The 16412-nt window shown below is 32.9% G+C and overlaps 2 protein-coding genes across 2 annotated transcripts; one reads left to right on the forward strand and one right to left on the reverse strand.

Moving 5' to 3' along the window:
* Positions 1–5831: 5831 nt before the first annotated feature.
* LOC143596078 (uncharacterized) lies at positions 5832–9129 on the reverse strand. Its single transcript, XM_077074942.1, has 8 exons — positions 8983–9129; positions 8771–8859; positions 8513–8576; positions 7641–7718; positions 7458–7534; positions 7295–7361; positions 7112–7219; positions 5832–6133 (listed from the first exon to the last, which is right to left on the reverse strand). The coding sequence occupies exons 1-8, from the start codon at positions 9052–9054 to the stop codon at positions 6104–6106; spliced, it is 585 nt and encodes a 194-aa protein (XP_076931057.1). The 5' UTR covers positions 9055–9129; the 3' UTR covers positions 5832–6103.
* Positions 9130–10995: 1866 nt separating this feature from the next.
* Positions 10996–13141, forward strand: LOC143596081 (protein FAR1-RELATED SEQUENCE 5-like). Its single transcript, XM_077074944.1, has 6 exons — positions 10996–11714; positions 11779–12046; positions 12295–12502; positions 12580–12857; positions 12964–12982; positions 13083–13141. The coding sequence occupies exons 1-6, from the start codon at positions 10996–10998 to the stop codon at positions 13139–13141; spliced, it is 1551 nt and encodes a 516-aa protein (XP_076931059.1).
* The last annotated feature ends 3271 nt before the right edge of the window (positions 13142–16412 follow it).

Genomic DNA, 16412 nt, shown 5'->3' on the forward strand with positions numbered 1-16412 from the left:
CCTTTTCAAGCTCTTTACGGTCGTAAATGTCGTTCCCCGATTTGTTGGAACGAAATCGGTGAAGCTCAAATCACGGGACCCGAAATGGTCCAAGAAGCCACCGACGTCATTGATCAAATCCGTAAAAATCTCCTAACCGCTAGAAATCATCAAAAGAGTTACGCCGACAAACGGCGAAAACCGATCGAATTTAATGTTGACGATCTTGTCCTTCTAAAAGTATCTCCTTGGAAGGGGGTAGTCCGTTTTGGAAAAAAGGGTAAACTAGCTCCTCGTTTCGTTGGTCCTTTTAAAATTCTTGAGCGTGTTGGGAAAGTAGCGTATCGACTTGAACTACCGCAAGAACTTGCCGGTGTTCATCCGACATTTCATGTTTCGAATCTCAAAAAGTGCCTAGCCGAGGGTAATCTTCATATAACCCTCGATGAAGTTCATGTTGATGAGTCTATGATTATGGTTGAACGACCCGTTGAGATTATGGATCGCAACAAGAAGAAAACCAAACGTAGTCGTATTCGGTTAGTAAAAGTTCGTTGGGAATCACGGCGTGGTGCGGAGTTTACTTGGGAGCGAGAAGACGCAATGAAAGAGAAGTATCCACATTTGTTTGCATCGTCGTCTTCATCTTAATTTCGGGACGAAATTTCCTAAAGTAGGGAATACTGTGACATTCGTCAATTTCGGGTCACTTTTGTTATGTAAACCCGACCCGTTTGTAACCCGAACATTTCAAATATATAAAATATTGGATCTTGTCATTTAAAATATATAAAATATATAAAATATATTTTTTTTTATATTATGCATTGTTTGACCATTTAAACATACCCATTTTTATGCAAACCATAAAAGAATCTTTATACCTAACCCTTCACTCCTTCCCTATATATACACACCCATCTTCTTCATTTTACTCTTGCTACATCTCCAAAAACTCTCTCAAACTCCATAGATTCAAGGTTGTTATTTCTTATGTATTCTTGAAGTTTTGACTTCTCAAGTCAAACTAACTATAGTCTTTCATTCTAACTTGTTCATCTAACATTACTAACTCTTGAATATGGTGGTACAACATATATATAATACACACCCCTTGTTTCCTTTATTTGTTACTTCACCGACTTTGGTTGGTTAAGTTTCGAATGTCATAAGGCAAGGCTTCATGGAAGACTTCGTGTTCTTGATATATATTTACACACACATAACTTATTATACATATCACTTATGACTAACTTCTAACCCTTTAGTTTGTTCATCTTATTTACAAGTTCCATGGTGTGGGTTTGTATAAGACTAACCTCGGTTTAACCGAAACTAGTCCAAACCGGAAACCGAATTTTTGTTTACTAGTTTTGTTACAATATGTTGCTTAAACATGTTTATTGCTAGATTTGAGTTTCAAAAATCATTTTTACAAGTTCTTTGATATTAAGCATATGGAATCCATCTATGAACTCGTTGGGAGATGGAAACCGAACTAAACCGAAACTTTTGCTTAAAAGACTTGTAGTTAACTTTTTTTGTTGTAAAATTTAAGTTTTCTTCATTTATAAACCAATATACAAGTTCTATGATATTTGGGCATGTAGAAACCATCTATGAACTATTTGTGAGATGGAGACCGAACTATACCGACTTTTACTCGCTTAAGACACACAAGTGTGTTTTTAGTTATCAAGACTTGTATATTTCTTTAAAAAAATAGTTTATAAACTGATTTTAATTATTTTCTTAAGTACTTGGAATAGTTTGATCCAACTTGATCTCATAACATAGCTTGGACCGACAAAACCGAACACTCGCTTAATGTGCGTTGTTAGTTCTAAACAATAGATCTACATACTTGGTTAAGTGTTAGTATGTTTTAATGAGTTATCTCATAACAATTAATATTTTGGAAAGTTGACTTTGGGTTTGACCATTTGTCAAGACCCGAACCGACAACCCGAACACTCGTTAAAAACCCGTTTTAGTATCTTTAGCCTAATGGAACTTGCATTTTAGCATTTTCCCCACCTCATTACTTAACATTGGTTAAGTAAATATTAAGGTTAGATACTTTAACCCGGTTCTGAGCAAACTTACATTTTTTAAAAGGGTTATTATTATAAATTCTTAAATAGTTACATTTTAAACCTTGAACTTTAATTGATTAGTTTTTGTAACAATTATTTTATTTAAAGATCTTCAAGTCAACCTTTCTAAATCCAAGACTTTCTTTTATTTAGGCTTCATACGTTAAACTCGTCATTCCGGCAAATCTTCAAATAATCAATCTTTCAAGTTTATTACTTGAATGTGAGTAACTTCATACCCCGTTTTCTATCTTTTATTTTGGGGGTGACATTTCAACTTATCTAAACTAAATGTTTTATACTTGGGTCTTAAACCACAAACGTTGTTGTATACCTTACTTGAATAATTGCTCGATTTGGTGTTCTATGCTTATTTGACTAGGTGTTTATCGCTTTTGGATGGTGGAACTATAAATCCTAGACCATTTGGCAACCCCTCATGGCAAGGTGTCGTTAACGTAATGCAATTAACGATAACTATAAAATCCTAAACTATTTGGCAACCCTTTATAGTTGGGTGTCGCTAATTTGTTAGCGATAACTATTTATCCAAGTTTATAGCTATTATTTATGGTTTTGTATACTAGTTTTGTGGCTTTTCATACTATATATCTATTGTTCAAAATTATGAATTGCTCACCAACCTTTGTGTTGTTAAACTTTATTTTATGAAATGTTACAGGTTTGCATCTAGGTTGATTATGGAGTTCGGTGAAGAAAACGTCACAAATACCGTTAGGATATTAGCAAAACTGAACAATATTTGATTTGCTATATTTTGTTATATTTTGTTGTATTTGAGTTATGAATATTTGGTTATGTGACATTTTCGATGATGTGAAATGAAATGAGTTTGTTAAATATTGTCGCTTTAAATAGTATCATGCGCTTATGAGCAATCGTTGCACCCTGGCATGTTCCGCCGCCTTTGGTCGGGGTGTGACACATAACGTCTGCAGCGTTATAAGCTATCTATGCACATACCGTTTAAAATAAAAGTGGTAGAATTCGTTTGTTGAATAAAAGTTTTACGGATATCCAAATTTTGAACTTTTTATCTTCTGATTAAGTATAAATAGTAAAGCGATTACAAAGGAAATAATGTTTTATGTTGTGATTCGGTTGTTTCAGATTTCTGATGCTAAAATCATAATAAATGACGCGAAACCTAGAGCAAAAGAAACTTTGATTGTAATATCTGGTACACCCGAGCAAACTCATGCAGCACAAAGTCTTATTCAGGCTTTTGTGATTTGTGAGACTGAAGCTTCTTGATACAGTTTTTTTGTGCATATATAAATATTTGTTTAGTGCAAGTTGTTTTTTCATAATTTGTTGTTCGGTTCTGTTTTGCCATGTTATGTTTCGTGTTTGTGCGCGTTCAGTACATGTAACTGCTAGAAAATGAATAGTTTCTAGAGACGTTTTGGGGAAATACCTAACTTACCTTTCCCTTTAGTTATGATATGCCTCATTTTGGTAATTATATTTTGTTGAACGTTTTTGGTAATTGTTATTTGAGGTTTAAAGTATTGCTACATTCTTAATAGAGTTAATTGCACAAATAAGACCATGGTTAAAAGTGGTATTTTCTTATCCAATATTAAAAGGATTCATATTTGAGATAGGTAACTGACTTTTTATTAAAAAAAAATTGATTTGTTAAAATGGGAGTTCTTTGTTTTGAAGGGCCACGAAGCTCACGTGGGTGAGGCACTCTTATTTTTAAGTAGTTTGATAAAATTGCACTTTTCGTTTTTTATGTTTGCATTAAATTACAAGGTTATCATTTAACTAATATATTTATGGTGGATGTTCTTTTTGTGTTCTTTTGCTCTAAACCCGTTATTACAACATGTGAAAGGCACACGAAGGTAAGATTATGTTATTTAACAACTTTTAACCCAGTTCCCCTTCATCATCTTCTTCCACAATCCTTCTCATCCCCACCCACCATCTTTGGTATCCTCTAGCGGTTGCCCCACCTCTGCCATGAACCACCACCAGCACAAGGATCACTCGTCATTTTGACCTTTGTTGCCCCATCGGGAGGGTTAAGAGACCTTAATTGAATAATCCGGTGTGAACATTTTTTGTCACTATACGTTTTAGCACCTGTTGAACTGTTACATGATTTCAGCCTTTAATTTGGGCGAATTTGATATCTAAAATATCTAGAAATATGACGATAAAAGTGATTCATGGCGTTGTTGCGGTGATGGTGGTTCATGGCGTAGGTGAGGCAGCCGTTGAAGGGTTCCGGAGATGATGGGTGGGGCTGAGAAGGATTGGACAAAAAGATGAAGCATGTTGGGAAATCGGGCCAAAAGTTGTTAAATGTCGATCTTACCCTAACGAGTCGCATGTTTAAACTTAAAGAAATAGATAACAAGATTAGGGCAAAAGAACAATGTTTGTTAATAAGTTAAAACATAAAAGACATCCACTGTAAATATGCTAGTTAAAGGATGACGCTTGTAAAGTTGTTAAATGTCGATCGTACCCTGACGTGTCACTTGCATGTTTAAACCTAAATAAAAAGATTATGGGATTAGGGCGAAAGAACAATGTTTATAAGTACATAAAGGGCATCCATTGTAAATATGTTAGGTAAAGGATGATGCATGTAATTTGATGCAAACATAAATGATGAAAATTGTAATTTATTCTATTTCTTGAAGCACTTCTAACCGGTTCCAAATCATATTTCCTATACAAAACACCTTAATACCACATTTAAAACTAAAACGCAAACATGTATCACGTCACAAGTAGTCTCATATATTGTGATGACATGGACAAAATACATACGTAGGATTTTTAAATATATATTGATATTCTAATTCTAGCTCCCCGTTCCTCATGTAAAAGAACTCAACAACCTTTCAGAAAGTGAAAGAATTCAACAAAGTAAATAGAATCCTTGAACGCTTATTGTCTTGCATCCGTTATTAAGTATATTATTTTAAAAAGATAAGTTTCTTTTTACTTTCTAGAACTTAAAAACAAGACTTTTGGATGTTCAATAGACTTTTGTTTCTGTCACTGGCCACCAATCAGCCATCATGTCACCCTGTTGCCAAGTGACTATCCCTGTTGCCAAGTGACTATCCCTCCCATCGCCGCCGTCACCATAGTCATCGCCCCATGGCGACTGCGGCCAAGGAGGTTCATGGTGCTCAATAGAATTGTTGATCTCCCAAATTTGTTACAAATCCAACTTTTTTTGATATATTTCAAATTCTTTTGGCAAATTGCAATTCCATTCAAGTTCTATAATTATTTTTTTTTACAAATTCCAATTTGTTATAAAAAAATTCACGAACCAAACACAACCTTAGAAATCAACAAAACATGCCTAAGAGAAATGAAACATATGTACACTTCAAGAAGATGCTAAACCAAAGAAAGAATTGAGCAAAGCTTAACGTGACAAGAAGTGAAATTCCAAAGTCTGATTTCCAGGGAATAAATATTCGAAGGATAGTGCAACCCCAAAAATGCAATGGAGACCTCCCCGGAAAGCAAATAGAAGAGCATTTAACATGACTGAAAACCGGAGCAAATGGCCCTGTCTGAACGACAATCACAAACATGTGACAACGCCTCGAGGTAACGAGTTAAAATGACAGATGCAGCCAGGCAACAAAACATGTTGATGTGACAACATAGAGTCCAACTCCAACCTATACACTTTACGACACCTCTAAATGCAACAGCTCTACAAATTACAAATAGCAGGTGGGCGACGTAGTTTGTAACAATAAGCATAGCAGAACTGTTTGTAAGGCGCAACATGGTTACAAAATAAAAAATTTGAAAAATAAACAAAGTATCATTGATATGTATAGAAAGAAGTTGAACAACTCCCCTTTCCTGAGAATTTAAAAAGTCACGCAATTGCTAGGATGAATGTTAAAAGAGTTGTAGCTCTTGGTGATACTAATAGTAGATAAACTTTGTTACATTTCCATTCTTTAAAGTATGCAAGTACTTCAAAGCCTGCCAAGCAAACGCGTAACAACAAATCATCCTAACCTTGCTTCTCTTCGTAGTACCTGCATCAAAAGGTGGGAAACAATCTCAATCCATTTACTTGGAAGGTGTTATGCATCAGTAAAACAAAAAAACTTAACTAGAAACAAAACCGGTTAAATGGATCAAACGTGGTAAAAGTGTATTTTTAATGCATAAAAACTCCTAGATCATTTTATCAGGGGCAATTCCTATATCTCCCTTAAAACTTACATCATATCATACTTACGTGGTTAAAATTGTAATATCAATATACCCATTTTCTAATATGACATTTATACCCCTAAACTTGCATTAGTATATGAGAGTTTGGAGTCCAATGAGAGTATTAAATGAAATGGGTAAATATGAAATTTTTAAGTTTTTTGGATGTGTATATTGAATAATAATGTTTTTTGGATGGATATATATGAAATGAAATATACAGTTTTCAGGGGTATATACAGAATTGCCCCAAGACTTTAACCTTTGGTTTTAAAAGGCGTGAGGCACTCTTATTATACAATACACTTCTAAATTGTTTATAAATCATACTTAATACCCAAAACACATTAATACGTACACAAAACACAACTGACAACTAAAACACCAGCATGTATCACGCCGTACATGTAAAACGCATAAATATGTGGTGTAAGGATATATTCAATTTCTTCTTCAATATTCAAGTTCATAATGCATTTAATTAGCTGTGATTAACATGAATGGAGATAGTTAAAACAACAAGAATGGGTTTAAAATACCTATAATAAACTGACTAATATGTTTTAAGCAGTCACCGTGCATTACAAGTCCAAAGAGGTGCCAAAAACCTATATGACAGCTATGCCAATATGGGTTTAACATATAACGGATTAATATTGTATTCTTCATTTGATAACCGACTTTCCACCACCATATGTATGTAGTTTTAATTTGATAACCGGCATTCAAATCAAAGAGAATAAAAAATTAACTACGAATCTACAATGACAAAATGATATAATAGTATAATACTTTACCTCCTCAGCAAACTTAATCAATATAGTTGTCCGAGGTCGTTGTTGACCATCCACCGGAACAAAATGAGCAGTCACAACAGCAGGGAATCCCGCATTGTCTAAAACACCCTACAAAAAGAAAACACAAGTCAAAGCTTTAAATGGCGGTTGTGTAAACATAGTCAATTAAAGTTAAGCACATACCCTTACTATCCCAGCAACAAAAGCACCACAGTTGAACGACCCCATATCTTTCGGTACTGAAATAAATCTTTATTTGAAAAAGAAGAAAAACGCGTATGCAATTAGTGACAGATACAGATCATAAAATCAGATAAAAGACGCTTATAATATTAAAATAAACTACCTGTTGACCAGAAGCTCCTTTTCACTAATCATGTATTCATCTTCATGTTCAGTACCTTTCTCAAGTGAGTCAGCTACCTATTGGAGTAATATGGTCAAACTTGAAAGTCAAACATAACGCAGTCACTAATACTTTGTATCACTTAGGAGAGAAACAGAAGTCAAAGTCAAAACATAATCAAACCTTTCCAAAAAGCACCTTCCATACAGTACTATGTACGAAGGATAAGATTCCCAACAAACGTGTCTCCCTTCTGTTACCCTAAGATAACAAATTAAAAAGAATTAGTGGCATAAGGTAACAACAAATAAACAAACAGCACTTAGAGTTTAGTTTGATAAATATCGAATAATCATGGAGAATTGTAGAGGTGGCAATGATGACTCATTTACTAGTGACTGAGTCAATTCGGTTAAATATTATCTCAAACGAGTTAATAGTTAATACATCATTTTCTACAGTAACTTTATAATCATATTCGACGCACTGACAGTTCAGTAAATACAATTTGTTTGAACAATAGTTTTCTGGGCCAACCCATCAAGACAGGTTTCAACCCGTCTTAACAATTAACATACTACCTGACTACCCGTGTTGACCTTTTACAGAACCCACCAACAATTCTGTTTCCACTTGTACAGAATTATATATGCACAAAAGAACATACAAGCATACATACAAATGTTTGGATCACTGACCATACACGTGGTAAAAAATAGCAGGAAACAATCAACTGAAGACACTATCCACATGGTTCAGTAATTATTAACACCTAGGGTCATTAATACATGAAAGCAAAGAGGTATGCTTCATTTTGTATTACGACACCATTGACATAAACAAAAAAACAGAAAAAATCAAGTTTTTAGCACCATGCCTAACAGCTAAAAAACATAACATTTTTAAAAGTGCAACTCTTTTCTCAACTAATACCGGCTCCTTTTGTTCAACGCAAATAAAAACATCAGAGTGAACATGAGGTCTCGTTCACTTCGACTATTAGATGATATCAAAGTTCACATACACATCAACTGCCATAAGCATATAAACGCTACCTTTTCCCTGTGGCAGAGTAATTCCAAAACTCGTACTCCAACAGCATAACCAGCATCCTCCAATCTGATGAAACATAGTTTGTTTCATTAGGTGTGAATTTGAGTATTATACATTCAACGCTCATTGGTTCATATCAACAACCTTAATGTTACTCTTGATGTAACATATCAAAAATCAACCATCATCGTCTTAAGACCATACAACCTAATTATCTAAAATGTAAAAATATCAAAGTTTTAATTTTGATAGTTTGTTACCTCCTTTCAAGCTCCCCAATATTATCAACCTGAGTCTGGTTATACTGAACAAGCTCCGAAAACAAGTAAGCAAACCCACTTAAACTCACCTGCAAATTCAAACCCACATGGCAAATCTTACAAACAAGCAATAACCATTCTCAAAACCCAAATCAATTTTGCCCTAGATTAGAATAGAATGTTGGTGGGATCTTGATGAAATTGGATGGTACCTCTTGACGGCCTTTACTAAGGGGTTTGTCGAGGACATTTGTGTATTGCTTCATCTTACCGGCTCCGATCATGGTTAGTTTCAACTCCAAACCCTAGCCTACTGGTCTCTCTGTAGACTAGTGATCTTGATCTATTGTATCAGGGAGGGAGGGAGGGAGGGGGTCACCGATTGATTACTTTTTTATTCATATAAAATAAAATGTTTTAGTTAAAAAACAACAAAATAAAATAATAATAATAACTAGCATTTGGACATCAAGATTTGTGGTAAAACCGTGAAAAAACTAACGTCGGCGTGTTGATAACATCCGTATATTTATATAAGAAAAGAAAAACATGGGCGTCGAAACCGTCATAATGACATGTACGTTATACATAGTTTGGCTGGTTGGGCGACCCTCGGGTTCGATCAGGCATCACTATAACACCACGGCAAGTGATGTGGGTTTATGGTGGGTAAGAGCTTTTAGAAAAAAAAAATTATAAGAGGCAAACAAAATTAGTTAAAATGGATTTAAAAAAATCTAATCAATGAAACGAATAAAAAATGTATCTATCTTAATATCAACACAGAAATCGGGTAAAAACATGTCCAAACATCAGTTGAAATGGGAAAAAACACAATTTTTATTGTTTAATTTAAATTTATGGTTTTTTAATAAATAAATTAAAATAAGTGAAGTGTAATTTTTTTAAATAAGAAAGATGATACATGCAATTGAAAATTTAGTCCGTATTACATAATTAAAGAGAGTTTGAAAAATAATACATGCAATTGTTATTGAAATCATATTTCTCTAGACGTGTTTCTCACTTCTTAATAAGTGTCTAATTTGTCTTCTGGTTCAATATGGTGAACCTGACTAAATGAGATTTTTTCCAGCGTAGTTGGTTTCCTTAATAACACGGAGTTAGACTTAAAGCGTCAAAATCAGTATACACGTTTAACATCTCGTAAGATAATAAGCTCACCTGGGGTATTTAATTTTAAAAAAGTAAGGAATTTTTATAAGTTACGCAGAGAGAGAATAATAGATAAAAGATCCAATACAAAAATTGGTTATCATACATACGTACGATAGATTTCCTATCGTTGATTTTCAATTTAATTAATCTGATTAGTTAAGTACCCATAAGGGTGTTTTTGTCTTTTTACATTAATTTTTAAAATCGATATCGCCTGTATTATAAACCGTTTATTATAAATTTGATCACGTATCCAAAAACTGATTAATAATTGAATTGGCGGTTTTTGTTATTCGATTAACTGGACGGTATCGTTGATTGTTTATCGTCATGTATTACGATCATCAAAGTAAGTTTATTTTAGTTTTAGTTTTAATCAATTATTTATATATTTAGTGTACACTGTAGGTTTAATCGACTTGATTTTTTAGGTTTTTAGGTTAAATTTTTGATGATTTTACGATCGATTATGAATTTTATGAATTTATGTGTTTTTATAGGTGTTTAGTAATTGTGATTCGAATAAACTTCAGATTTATGTGTCGTAATAGCAATTCGCGGGAAGGTTTGTTTGTTGTTTGATTTGGAACATATTAGAACGTATATGTTTAGGCAAGTTTTTGTGATTAGGATATTTTTTTTGATGTTTTTTAGTTGTATACTGTAGGTTTTATGGACTGATAAGTTAATGTGATCATCTTTTTAGTTTTTTTTTATGTTTTGTATATTATATTATTGATGTTTTGTGTTTATGTATAGGTGTTAAGTTTTTGTGAATCGATTTAGACATCAAATTATTTGTCTTAATATCAAATCGCGAGTAGGAATGGTTTTTTTTATATTAGAACGTATAAGAACGTTTATTTTTTATGTATTTGAAAATTATTTTTCATAGCAAATTGTGAATAGGAGTTTTTGTTTTTGTGTTTTTGATTTTGAACATAATATAACGTATAAGAATGTATTAGATTGAATTTCTTTTATCAGATCCTTCATCAGATCTTGTTATACCTCAAGTTAATACATCTTGCAAACCTGAAAAAGGAATGGTTTTTGAATCTGTTGATAATGCATATGATTTATATTGTGAATATGCAAAGAAAGCTGGTTTTTGTGTTCGTAAAGGGGGCTCGTACATGAATGAGGGTTTATTAAAGTCTAAATATTTTACGTGTTCGAAAGAAGGTCACAAGCCAGCAAATAGTTATGATTCTATGGCTGAAAAAGATCGTTCCAGCAGACCGTATTATAAAAGAAGGAAGAGACCAACAATTAGGTGTGGTTGTCGAGCTCAAATTTTTCTAAAACCTGTTGATGGTTTGAGGTTTGAAATAAATGAGTTTTTCAAAGGACATAATCATGAAATGGTGCATGCAAATGATATGCATTTTGTTCGATCAAATAGAAAGTTGACTCATGTACAACAAGATATTATATATAAGATGTCAACATTGAATTTGGGCCCTGTTAAGGCGTTTAATATTATGAGGACAAAGTATGGAGGATTTGAGGAAGTTAGGGCTACAAAAGATTATTGTAAGAATTTCAAACATAGTTTAACTTGTTATATTGGCGAGTATGACGCTGAAATGGTTGTTCAAAGATTAAGCGGGAAGAAAAACTGTTGTGATGGTTATTCGTTTGAGTATACAGTTAATACTAACGGTAAGTTTAATCGTTTGTTTTGGGCTGATGATATTTCAAAGAAAAATTATTTGGCTTTTGGAGATATTATATCATTTGATGTAACATTTAAGACAAACAAGTATGTCAATTTTGATTCAATTGTTTTTTAATTTTTTATGTTTTTACACATTTTTTTTAATTAGTTTTTTCATGTACAATATGGTTTTTGTACCATTTATTGTCATTGATAATCACTGTCGTAATGTTACTGTTGGTGCTGCGTTATTATCGTCCGAATCTATCAAATCTTATTCATGGCTTTTGAAAGTTTTTCTTGATTCTTTTGGTATTGCCCCAAAGATGGTTGTTACTGATCAGGATCCTGCAATGAAGCAAGCAATCTCCCTTGTTTTACCAAATTCGAGACATCGGTTATGTATGTGGCACATTATGAAAAAACTTGCTGACAAGGTAACTTTATTTTTCTCGTATTTTAAAGCATTATGCATATGTGTTAGAACGTGTTATAATGTATAAACATTGCTGCATATATTTACAAAACGTGTCAGAACGTATAAACATTTTTTTAGGATGTATCAGTTTTTGTATTTTTTTTTTTTTGTCTGCACCAGTTATGAGTGTAGAACGTATAAGATTGTATATACCCATTGTTTTCTGATATTAACCGATTTAACAAATTTTTAATTTTCCAACATCAGGTTGGTGTTGCCCTTTGTAACAATGAAGATTTCAAACGTAAAATATGTGACATTGTTTGGACGGATGCAATTTCTCAATCTGAATTCGAGACGCAATGGAAACTAATAATGAAGGAATATGATCTCGAAACAAATAAATGGTTGTCTGACATGTTTGAAATGAGATATGATTGGATCCCCGCGTATTATATGGATGAACCATTGTCTGGTCTTATGAGAACTACATCGAGATCAGAAAGTGAAAATCATTTTTTTGTCAAGTTTCTAACTCACAATTATCACTAGTTGAGTTCTTTAGTCATTTTGATCATTGTACGGAGATTCAAAGGCACAATGGTAGGAAAAATGATCATGATACAAGGTACACGCATCCAGATCCGGTTAGTTCAAACCCGTTTGAGAAGGAAGCAGAGTTGATGTATACAAAGGCTATTTTTAATGATTTTCAAGATGAAATGTATCATATTAGAAGCGGTGTTGCATGCTTGAAATCCACTGAAGAAGAAGATTGTGTGAGGTTTTCTGTATTTGACTTTAATGCTTATGTCCCAGGCTGTTTGGAGGTATGAAATAGTTAAACAATTTTTTTTTTGGTAGAACGTTTAAAATGATTTTTATTTTATGATTTTTTACAGAATGTGTAAAGTATTTTTATATATTTTGTGTCAGGTTTTGTTTAACAAGGAAGGTGAGGACGGAATTGACTCGACTATTTCATGTCAATGCAAAAGATTTGAACATTATGGATTATTATGTCGTCACAGCCTTTATATTTTAAATTTGTTCAGAGTTACCAGATTTCCAAAAAGTACATGGTGGATCGTTGGAAGAGAGATGCTGGTCTTAATCCTAGAACTGCTCCTATTTCAAGTCTCGGTAATGACAATTTTTTAAAAGTTAAAGAGTGTCAAGGGAAATAACATTGGCTGGAGAGTATCTCATAAATAGTTATGTAAATGATGTTGATGAGTTAATCAAAGTCAGGGATCAAATGAATATAATGATCAAGCAAGCTGATGAGACAAGATACAAAAGAACTCATTTATCAAAAAGGGATAGGTTTTCTGCTATTCTAGGTTATGATCAACCAAATGAGGTGACAGTTCGTGTGCCTAGTGGTATAAAAAACAAGGGTTGTGGGTCGCATAAACGGATTAAATCACAGAAAGAGATAGCTATAAGTCGATCTGGCAAAAAATATAGGGAATGCAAAGTTTGTCATCAACAGGGTCATAACAGCCGAACTTGTCCTCAACTTTGAGAAGAATAGTTTTCTAAGTGTTCTTGTTTTGTTCATATTTTCTTTTTTAAACTTTTTTATGTTTTTATTTTCCTGGAACGTGTAAGTTTTTGTGTGGATACTGGAACGTGTAAGCTAGGTGGATAATACTTAATAAAAACCGTTGATAGATTAAACCATGTTCCACCGAGGTTACAAAAGAGGACCACATCTAGAGACTTTTCTAAATAACATATTTACAAACTTATTTTAAACTACTACACCACCACATCACACCATCACCACACCACAACACAACACAAGCCGTCATCCTGAACCCTAGTTGTTGTCAAGGATCTCTTGAGCATCTTCACGCCTGACTCTCTTATTCACCTTCACGTTGTGAGCTGTTTTCTCCAGAACATCATGAAGCTGACCATAGCATGAAGCCTGCTTTTCCAGATAGGTTGTTGCCTCTTTCTTGAAGCTGCTATCAGGGTGCTTGAGAACTTCTTGGTATAGAGAATTGTTTTTTGTTGCTTCATCATTCACACTCCCTTTAATTTCTTCAACCACTCGTAGCCGATTACAGTCTCTAGCAAGCTCAATGTTGATTCTTGATCGGAAAATGCTCTTCACAGTAACATTTCCAGAATCCATATTTTTTTTCAATTTTTTTTGTTTGTTTTTTGGTGTGTTTTTGGTGTTAGCTCTCTTTTTATAGCCCAAGTTATCTGAATTCAGTATAATTATATCTAGTTAGATTTAACAGCTTAGTAGCCATGATTACATTACCAAATTTTTCAATTTGTAATCAATTCAGTATAATCTGTCACTGCTTTCAAACAGTGAGAATCTTTCGAACGTATAAGGACGTCTAAGTGTAATCATAGCTTTGTCAGATAGATAAATTATTAAAGAAATTGTTAATATTTGAAATTATTTAAAGAAATTGTTAATTTATTTTTTATTTGGAATTTATTAACTGGTTAGTGTTTTAACATATAGCATATGTCATTTCAGTGGTTTTAATTTTTGGTCTATTTCTCAACATGTCATTTGATAGAACGTATGAGAACGTTTAAGTGTTTTTTCAAAACTGACATTTTGATGGAACTTGTTAGAACGTTTAATAGTAACATAATTACTTTAAAATCTGACACAAGTTATTACGGATTAATTACATATATCTTTCAATTTTTTTTTTCAAATTGCCATTCATTAGAACGTGTAACTTCATAATTACATGCATATGTCAGTTTTTGACTTTGGAACGTGTAAGAACATGCACCTTTAAAATAATTTGTGATATTTTTGAAAGATTCTCACTGTTTCCAATAAATTTCATTTACTATATTTTTTTGTCTTATACCTTTATTTTTATCTATTTATTTTCAACCACTCCTTTTCACTTTATCACACAAAAATCATTCCACAAGATATGGATTCATCATCTTCATCGTCATCTTCTTCATCAGCTAAGGATCTGTTGTTGAAACAGATTCAAGCTCAGATCCAGGAAGATATCAAGAATCGTGCTGCATTACATGATGAGTTTATCAAGATTGCTGGTGTTAATACGGAAATGAGGGATGAAATTACAAATTTGCTAGTAAACATGCCAAGTAGTACTATTAACTATCTGTGTGCTTTGTTTTTGATTGACACAGGGAAAAAGGAGATGGATGAGTTGAAAGATCTGTGTAAGGCGATAAAACTTCTCAATTGCTCTCTTGATTTGAAGACCGAGTTTCTCAAGTCTATTATGTAATGAATTTGGATTAGCTGTGTTTTCTGTGTTTTTACCCAATAATTGTAGTATGTTTCTTTTTCTAATGTGTGATGTGTTTTGTGACTTTTTGTCAAAACTATGTTTTTTTATGTAATATGTTTTTATGTTTAATGTTATTTTGTTTAATGAGTTAGCTTTCATTTTTTTGTGATAACTTTCTATGTTTTAATATATTTAGAATGTATAAGCAAGATATAATTAAGCCAAGTTATTTAGATCTACCTAGAACGTATAAGACCAAACTAATAAAAAAGTCATTTCCATGCAAAATATAATGAAACAAAATTGCATACCAAAATATAAATCCAAGTTTTCACTGTCATTTCCATACAAAATATAATAGAATGTATAAGCAACATCTAATTAAGCCAAGTTATTTAGATTTACCTAGAACGTATAAGCACAAACTCTCTAATTAAGCCAAGTTTTCACTGTCATTTCCATACAAAATATGATAGAAGGTATAATCAACATAATTAAGCCAATTTATTTAGATCTACCTAGAACGTATAAGCACAAACTCATCTAATTAAACCAAGTTTTCACTATCATTTCCATACAAAATATGATAGAACGTATAAGCAACATCTAGTTAAGCCAAGTTATTTAGATCTACCAAGAACGTATAATCACAAACTCATCTAATTAAGCCAAGATTTCACTGTCATTTCCATACAAAATATGATAGAACGTATAAGCAACAAACTATAATGAAACCAAATTAAACCAAGTTATTTAGAACTACCAGAAAATATAAGTAGAAACTCATTAAAAGGTTATTTCCATACAAAAATATAATAAACATGTCAAACTTGCTTTCCCCAATCTTTTCTCATATGTCTGGTTTATTCGTCTTGCCACTCATCAATTTTAGCAGTTAACATGTTGTTACTGAACAGTTGGTTGTCAGATGATGCATCAAATTCCTTTGCTAGTCTAACTAAATCGGATTTGGCTTTGTTGATGTCGGATAGTAACACCTTTGACATGTATTTTACCCTCAAATCGTTTAGTTGTCGTTTATGCCTTGGACACTCTTTATAAAATCCGGATGTCCATGGATACTTCCCTTTGTAAGTTTCCATGTGTCTTATAGCGAACACACCA

Source organism: Bidens hawaiensis, unplaced genomic scaffold (genome assembly GCF_021521415.1).
Source record: "Bidens hawaiensis isolate Kalapana, Puna unplaced genomic scaffold, B.hawaiensis_p1.1 tig00046033_1, whole genome shotgun sequence".
Classification (NCBI taxonomy): Eukaryota; Viridiplantae; Streptophyta; class Magnoliopsida; order Asterales; family Asteraceae; genus Bidens; species Bidens hawaiensis.

Coding starts and splice junctions, on each gene's coding strand:
- LOC143596078 (XM_077074942.1), bottom strand. CDS start 9,054: ATGATCGGAGCCGGTAAGATGAAGCAATACACAAATGTCCTCGACAAA. Junction 8,577..8,770: donor ATTGGGGAGCTTGAAAGGAG/GTAACAAACTAT, acceptor ATGTTTCATCAG/ATTGGAGGATGCTGGTTATG. Junction 6,134..7,111: donor TGATTAAGTTTGCTGAGGAG/GTAAAGTATTAT, acceptor CTTTTGATGCAG/GTACTACGAAGAGAAGCAAG.
- LOC143596081 (XM_077074944.1), top strand. CDS start 10,996: ATGGTTTTTGAATCTGTTGATAATGCATATGATTTATATTGTGAATAT. Junction 12,047..12,294: donor TGAAAAAACTTGCTGACAAG/GTAACTTTATTT, acceptor TTCCAACATCAG/GTTGGTGTTGCCCTTTGTAA. Junction 12,503..12,579: donor TATGGATGAACCATTGTCTG/GTCTTATGAGAA, acceptor AATTATCACTAG/TTGAGTTCTTTAGTCATTTT.